The sequence below is a fragment of the Elaeis guineensis genome, chromosome 2 (genome assembly GCF_000442705.2).
Source record: "Elaeis guineensis isolate ETL-2024a chromosome 2, EG11, whole genome shotgun sequence".
Taxonomy (NCBI): Eukaryota; Viridiplantae; Streptophyta; class Magnoliopsida; order Arecales; family Arecaceae; genus Elaeis; species Elaeis guineensis.
Window position 1 is genome coordinate 95,379,260 of NC_025994.2, and position 8,881 is coordinate 95,388,140.

The 8,881-nt window shown below is 35.9% G+C and overlaps 1 protein-coding gene across 1 annotated transcript; it reads right to left on the reverse strand.

The window, feature by feature from the left end:
* Positions 1-48: 48 nt before the first annotated feature.
* LOC105051435 (uncharacterized) lies at positions 49-6,170 on the reverse strand. The gene is made up of 6 exons (XM_010931890.4): positions 5,919-6,170; positions 4,488-5,100; positions 3,098-3,198; positions 2,107-2,190; positions 1,917-2,027; positions 49-517 (listed from the first exon to the last, which is right to left on the reverse strand). The coding sequence occupies exons 1-6, from the start codon at positions 6,153-6,155 to the stop codon at positions 476-478; spliced, it is 1,188 nt and encodes a 395-aa protein (XP_010930192.1). The 5' UTR covers positions 6,156-6,170; the 3' UTR covers positions 49-475.
* Positions 6,171-8,881: the final 2,711 nt, after the last annotated feature.

Below are 8,881 nucleotides of genomic sequence, written 5' to 3' on the forward strand. Positions count from 1 at the left end.
AGCTACCAGACAAATTATAGGAGGGAGATCTCAAGAAAAAAACCAAAATTCAGACAACATATCTGAAGCATTTGCATCCAGAAGAGTACAGATACCACATGTTCAGAAAGAAAGACGTACTAACGACCAACATCAACAACAAAGGTTCCACGCACTAACCTCAAACCATCAGTGCCCCTCATTTTGGGGCATTATGACAGAGATTACAGGGTTCCATGAATCCTACATACCTATGTAACACATGCATTTCCAAGATATCAGAAACTGGATTAACTGGCTCATATCTTTGTGGCCTTCAAAGCACCAGATCCTTCCACTTGGAAATACAACCTAAGCAACAGACCTTCCAAGCTTGCGCTTCATTAAAAACCTTATGACAACAGAAAAAGAAGACACGCACCCCACAAAACAAGTATATGCATATATCTACTACATATCCAGAGGCCTCAGACATACCATCTTCCGCTATATAGTCTCAGATGCCTTCTTTTTCACACAGGTCCAGTAGGGACAAAGTCTGTACACATGGTAAAATAGATAATCAGTCTCGATGTAGTTTAGGGGAAAAAATAATATAAGGCAACTATATTATCAAAGAGTCCTGATCCGGCACAGAAAACAAATGAAAAGCCCATAAACATACTTTCACCAATTTTAGACAATGCAAATGACAAGAAAGAATAATCTAATTAACTTATTTTGCTAAAAGCGACTTTAGCTTAAGTTCAAGAATGATGAAAAATAAAGAAAGAACCCATTAATGGCAGGTTGACTTGAAGGTAAGAAAGAAATCAAAGACAAGAAGTCCAGCCCACATTACTAAACAATGCATATAAATCTGTTTTTGAATAAAAAGAAGCGAGATATGTTGGACTTGGTTAACTTGATACATTTAGACAGTTCACTTAATATCAAAAAAATTTTCCCATGCAAATTGCAACCAGTAACCAAAACACGATGAATTAGAATTTGAATAGGTAGCAAAAAGCAGTGAAACTACAGGGATTCTGAATAAAAGAAATGTCAAGCTTAAGAGAGATATATAGGATAGTATGTCAGTTGCACGAAACGGGAACTATATCATAAGATTATACTTTCATTCTCTTGATTTCCCTCAGATTTTCAGGGGACAAAGGCATTGGCCGAAAAGGTCTGACAAGTATTAACAATGAATTAGTTTTTCAAAAGGACAACTCTTTAAGATCCTAAACAAATGTTTTTCAAATAGGGCGGATCTTTAGGATCCTAAACCAGACCAGGAATCGATTTGTGTGCATAAATTTCAAGGCAAGCTCAAAAAATTAGATAGCAGGTTAGTTGAAGATGCGATTGTTGGTGCCTAAACTCCATAAATGTGGAAAAGAAAATAGATTTACAACTTCAAGATGTCATGAGGTTACATTGCAGCAAAATGTAGAACAGTTTATAAGAAACTTAAAGTCCAGCAATGCTGCATAGCCGTGTTGAGCAACTTAAACATGAAGAGAATAACATTATTTTCCCTTGTGACAGAGAACCTAAAAAAATTATGACTGGAGAATACTTGCTGGAGTATGAAAAGGAGTTTCAAAAATTTAAAAATCAAATGCATATTGCAGCGACATTTCATAAGCATTTCCACAAGAAAATATAATCTCAACAAACAAAACTACTACTTCTGATCTATTTTAGTTTACATGGATATGTATCTACGTATATAATCAGAATAAACACAACAAAAAGATCAGCTACTTAAGCCGATTGTTTCAAGATCCATGCATAAAGAAACAACATCAAGGCAGGTATTTCTTTTTTTTTTTTCCTCTCTCTCATTTATGGACAAAAGACAGACAAAAAGAAGAAATGATACAATTTTTTTGATCTTAAGAATGATGTATCAGGTTTAAGGATATAAAAGATATGGAAACACATATCACCTCTGCTACAGAGAGTTCAAGACGAAACTTTGGACCATCATAATGATGCAAAACTGGCCTAAAAGCATCCTCTTCTAAAGGCTTGCAGAGCTTTCTAACACGGATCCTCACCTATATCACCAGATAAGAAAAGTCAGTATAGAATAAAGGAAGCAAATATTTTAACTTTTAACTCCTATATTCTCTTTACCTGTGCAGGAAACCTAGACTCGCCTTTGCACTTCTTGTCTTCCCAGGCTGTTGGATCGATGTTTGAACCCCCAAAACTAACAGCCTGCAAGAAATAAGCTATGCTAAGTGGTGGGTATAATATAAGTTGTTAATACTCTTAGAATTGTCCACAACAATAATTTTAGAATTCCAAGATGACTGAGTATAACTATTGGATAGTTTGAGGGGTAAGGTGAGCATATGGATACAAGTTATTATACGTGGTAAGCAAGACAGTCAACCTAACATCATGCTGCACTTTTGATGCTGTGATGTTTCAACGTGGAAACTGGCTTGTAAAATTCACAGGCATGAATGATTAATTTTAAACTGAATACAGATTCCCTCACCCGAGAAAATGTCACATATAAAATTGGAAGTATAATAAAAACCAAAAACATGCCCAGCATATTATAAGCTGCAATCTACTCATCACATAACACCAAGATTTAGTGCCTCCCAGCCCCATATCATCTTTCTGGTCCTCCAAACAATTTGAACCAGAAATAAAAATCATATCTTAAATAAGATGCTTATACTGTTCTATCTAGAATTTATCTAATTTCCTCAAGAAAATGGCTTAAATTTCCTGGGGAAGGGAGCTAGGTTCTATATTACTTTCCAATTTAAAAATACATAAAAATAAAAAGCTCTGCCCAAACATCAAAATTTTGACCTTGAATCATTCCCAAGAGGTGGACAAGAAAGTATTTTAACCAATGAGTCTTCATTGTATCAACATTACCGAACAAGTACAAATAAAAGAAGGATTTAATCTAGAAAGAACCACTAGAAAACAAAAACGTGGCAGACCAGTGTGCAAGTACTTTTACAGCACAAAAAAGAGTTGCCCCAAAAAGACTAGAAAACACTTGAAGTTTTCACTTCCAGTCATGGACAGATATGGTAGTCCTATCACCCACTTAAAAAATGATATAAATCTAACATGGAATTTACATAAATATACAAACCTCAAATATCCCATGAAGCTGATGCGTTGTATAATTATAGAGAAAAAGAGGTAACCCTGGGGTAATTGCGCGGACAGAATCACGGTACCTTGGAGGCAAGCCTGCAATTGAAAATTAGAAGCAGATGGACAGTTTGTTACATAATAATGGTAATTCAACTAAATCACACTAATTGGTGAAAAGGCAGCAAACATCAACCACAAGAGCGATAAGCACAAAGAAAACATGATTGATCAAATACAAAGTTGCTAACAACTACAGCTGTGATCACAAGTGGACTATAAACACAAATCCTAAAGGGGGGACCGACATCCATGGTACAAAGACAACAGCAACAAGAATTCCTGTAGTCTGCCATAAAAGATAAGACATGTAGGCGGAATTAGTTTGAGCAGAAGATAGCATCTAGCAAGACTAGCTACAGGAGGGATTTTGCAGCTTCCTCGGACTGGAATATCAGAGTACCAGTTTTCTGAAATAGTATTAACTAAACAGTCTTTGCCTTCTGGTGAAGCCCCAGATTCTGAAGTCCTGGATGCATAGCTAAATTTCTTAGGATATTAAACATAATGAAAATTATAACGCATCCACCATTTAGAGATGAGAAAAAAGAAGGAACAGAGAAAAAGGAAGATGCCGCACTGAAAGGAATATATAAACCAGGACCATTTCAAAGATAGTTAATAGTATTTTTCTTGTCAGTAGCATGTGCAAGTCAGCCAACAGCAATTGCAACGTTCTTTAAGTTGGTTACAAGAATATGTATTACTTGAAGTTCAATATATAAGTAATTATTTAAAAGGCAAGATGATATTATTTTACTTACAATTTACTCTTTCCCAGATTTCAAAATCTCAGACACAGCAAAATGTTCCATATTTTTTTCTGTTAAAACATTGCTTTCACCTAAACACTGAACCTCATTATAAAATGTCCCCCAGAAACCAGCTGACATCATCCAGATGCAGCCTGACAGCCACCTGACTGGATTGATTAATACAGATCAAAATACTTTTGAACCTAGGTAAAGCAAAACAAGCTCCATTACTGAAATTTTATAAATAGCTCTTAAGCAGCTGCAAAACATCTAAGCTGTCATAAAAAAAGACGAGACCCAATTAGAAATTTTCTATACGTGGCAATTAACCATGTCCATTTCAACTGAGTGTAAGAAAATATCAGAGGTATAGAATATCATAAAATTCTGGTGCTTTCCCAGTTCTATATAATGGTCGGCTCAGGTCAAACTCTGTTATGCCAAGCTATGGACTAGGTCTTCAACAGATATATACAAGTTAAATTCTTTTTCATGTGCATTTCAACAATAAACAGAGCGCAAAAACATGTATGCAAAATCAATAAATTAACCGAAAGTGAAACATGGCCATACCAAACAGCTGTCGCTTGAGATCTTCCTGCATGGTGTCATTGTTGCACACAAAGATATAACCACCAAGAATTTCATTCCTTGGTAGCATCTCAGTTGAAGGTAACGTCTTGAAGCGCTTGTCAGCAGCAGCATTGTTGCTGTTATTATTGTTGTTGCTGCTGCTATTGTTGCTATTATTGATGCTGTTGGTGTTGCTGCTGTTATTGTTGTTGACCTCTTTGCCACTAGTATTACTAGCATACTTGCTGATCCCAGTGTTCAGCTTGAAACTACCGACACTGTTGGTGTTGCTTTTCTGGTACACGGGGTTCATGTTATAAACATTATTACGGAAAGGACTTTTCACTGTTGCCTCATTCATCTTGAGATCCAGATTCACAAGTCCAAGATTGAGATTCTCAAATTTGTTATCCTCCTGAAATCCCAATTTGTCCCATGATTTTGTTTCAACAGGGTTCCTTGAATAATCGAGGTTGTTCATCCGCTCAGCCTTTGATCTTGTCAGCTCGGCCAGTTTTGAAGTGATAATAGACCACTGATGGTCCTCCGAGACCTTTGATTGCCCTCGGAACTCATCCCCTAGTTGCCAAAGATTGTCCATCTTTGCAAAAGCCTGTCAGGGAAGTTAGAAAAATCCATTTTCATAATAACTTTCATCATATAAGTAACAAACATATATTGCGATCATGCAATCAGGAAACCCAAAAAAAAAAACCTACAATCCATGAAGGTAGAATCAAAATTAAAGTCTTCTTTAAATTTTGTGGCAGCTATAAAATACATTTAACCTCATCAGAACACAATAAAACTTCATTGAGCAAACAAAATCATAAAAAGAGGAATTTTAACAGGAAATAATTTTTTTCAACCATCAATGAGGATAACCAAAGAATAGACCGTGCATCTTCCAAAAAAAATCTTTGTAGTTAAAGAAAACCAGGTTATGTCATAAAAATTTTGACAGCATCAGATCAGAATCAAACCCAGTTGGGTCAAACCAAACAACAAGGTATCAAATTTCCCCTCAAACATGGCCGTTCTTGAACATCATTTTGAGTCAAAAATCATTAAGATGTCCAACAAAAAGGCACTAGAAGAACTATACCCATATTCCACACACCGGAAACATCAAAAATTAAAAGTACAACGGATATAAAGAATAACAGATATAAGAACACAAATAGAAAATCGAGGTGCATTATTTCATCTCTACATAAAAAAAGATCAAATCTTGACAGCGCAAAGAGCATCAAAACACAACCCAAACCATCAAATCCACGAAAAAAGACCAATCTTTCTAATCGAAAGAACCAATCTCCAATTCACGACAAAATAACAAGAAACCCGTCCAAAGTAAGCTATGGAAACTGATATTCGCATCCTTTCAAAAGAATTGAAATCTAGGGCATGAACTTTGGGGATCGAACTCACCTGGAGTGGTACGGGAGGTGCAGTCCTGGATCGGAGAGCTTCCAGATGGGATCGGTAGAGAAGGATAACGAAACCCCAGGCTTTGGGGGCGGGATGGGAAGGCGGAAAGGGGAAAGGAAAAGGAAGGAACCACCTCTCCTTTATCTCCTCCCACGGACCACGCCGGACAGAGGAGGAAACGAGGGCCGGGACCTGTCCTCGCCTTATAGAACAATTTGGACTAGAATGTCCCCGCATACGCCAGAAATTTACTCTCCTGCCACTGCATTTGATATCTGTGGTTGGTGGCGGCTTTATCTTCTCTGCCAACTCAGTTTGGTAACCCAATGAGAGTAAAATAAAACCGATTTACCGCCTAATCGCCTTGTGGATTCGTGGATGATTAATGAGTTGGTGGCTTAAAAAATTGCCCCCATGATGAATGTTTGGTTTATTTGTTCAATTGAATAAGTATCTTACTAGAATCTTATTTTGGGTCCAGTCAAATAAATGTGCAATAAGATTTTGTTATATTTTGTAATTGATCTTTTTTTCACATTTTTTCCTTAAAAGGTTTACCTTTGTAACTTAGTTTTGAAAAATCTCTCTAAGTATCCATTTGCTTTAATTAGACTTTGTCGGATATAATTTGCATGTAGTTATGGGAACACCACATGTGATGCCGTTGGGTATAAAAATTTTGACACTTCTGTACAAATCCTGTTCTACCATCACCCCAAGTGGGGGAGTGGACGTCATGACACTTCTGTAAAAATCTTTTGCATGGTAAATGATGTTATTTTTCACAACGAATGAGGTTTAAATTTTCTTTGAAGTAGAACTTCAATGTTCATGCTATGCTCCTCGCCATGTTGGACTTTTAGAAGTGCCAAAAACCAACTGACCTGAAATAGAAAATTAGCCAAACTAAATCGCACTTTTTGACAATTTATGAGATTTAATCATCCTTTCTAAGATTTAAATGGGTGAGATTGAGAAACCACTTGGGTAGTGACATTACCATAGTATTTCCCTATATATTGCATTAATTAGGGAAGAAAAATGCTTATGGGTGCCTGTTGCTTATATGCGCACACCAAAATTTCATCAACCAACTAAATTGACAACTCCATAATCAATTGCCTTCCTATGTTTGGTAACAAATCATTATATCGGTCTCTTTCTACCACATGACAAAGAATTATTCATGCACAAATAATGGAAGTCACATAGCATTACTCATTTTGAAATGAAATATCTCTAACGCACAAAACCCTGACCCTGGAGCTTAAAATTTAAATAAATTATCCATATTTTATATTTAAAAAGAGAATCATTGATGAAATTTTAATTAATATAAAATTCAAACACAGTCGATCTATGGCAGCCAAATTCTAAGGTGTCACCTCAATATGTAAATTGTTTTATTTAATTATAGGAATGCATCATGGTTTGTGAATTTGAATTTACGGTAGATGAACAAACAAATACGGTAACAATGATCTAACCATTATCAAATTTATATTGTTTACTGGACAAATGGAAAATCCATTGACTAAATTACAATTTGCTGGGTGGGTTAGCACAGGATCAACCAATGAGAGTTGGTAAAGATGATGCAAATTGTCATACATTTTTATTTCATGGAGCAATATAATTCTGTGATTTTTTTTTTTAGATGAATTTATGACCTGCATGCAGGTGTATTACCCAGCAATTTCTATGCAAATACTGGGCCACCATCATCTTGTCCCCGCCTAGCGAACCTAATAACTCTTGTTTTACATGAGAGCCCACTTGACCCCATTTCACTGCAAAAGGAAAGTAATGTAGGACACAAGCAAGATGACTGCTTCATGGGAAAAAATGGATGTGGATTAAACACGCATTTAAATTATTATTCAGGTCGCTTCAATGGTTTTTTTTTTTTTTTCGTGGAGGTTAAACCTCAGCCTTTCACTTGGAGAAGGGTTAAATATTTGTTTATCATTATGACCAGTTTAGCCGGTGCACCTAAAAAATGTCTCAAATTCTCATCAAGGAGTTCTACATAAGATTAAATTAAGTTACAAAGCGTAGCTCCTCTCTCTTCCTTCTCTCTCCGTGTTTCCTGTTGTTTCAAGTATCCAGGTTGGGCTTTACCAGCCCCGCCCCTCATCTTCTTCGTAGTCTCAGCTTGCAATATCGTCCGGCTTCTTCCCCTTTTCCAGTGTGTCCCTCCCTTTTTGATGCTGGATCCTTGCAACTCTCTCTCGCATTTTTCTGGCTTTTTGTGGCCCTTTTCTTTTTCCATAATCTTGGTATCGTTGGACCTTATGCCATTCTTTTTTTTTTTTTTTTTGATAAAAAACCTTATGCCATCCTTTCACGAAAATAAAAATAATAATAATAAAAAAATAAGGCAATCAGGAACGGTCCTGATTTTATGCAAATCCAACCATTCATGGCTTAGATGGTATTGCATGTACCGAATTGATGGGTGTTTTGGAGATTAAGGGTGCATTTGGTTCATGAAATTAGAATCGGAATGAATTGAATTGAGAATATACATTTGATTCATGACTGAAATTATTATGGAGCTCTCTCCAACCAAATAGATGAAACGAAAATCACTCATTTTCATTCTCATTTTATAATCTGACTCTTTTTAATCAAAAATTTAAATAAAAATCACTTATTTTCATTTTCATTCTAAAATCTAACTCCTCCGGCCAAATATGCTACAAATATCATGTCATCATAATCCATCTGATTATTGCATATAATTTGTATTACACAATGTGTGTGGCCAATCAACCTCACAAAACTGAGACAAACAGACTTCACGTGAAGTTTTGAATCGTATAACTTTAATCTCAATACTTTATATGCGGTCATGTGACACACCTAGTAAAGTATCTGCAAATTGTAAATGTTAAACCATTGGACGCATTTAGTCCCGCATATATTGTTGCCCATTTTTTAATTCAAATGCTATCTGAAAA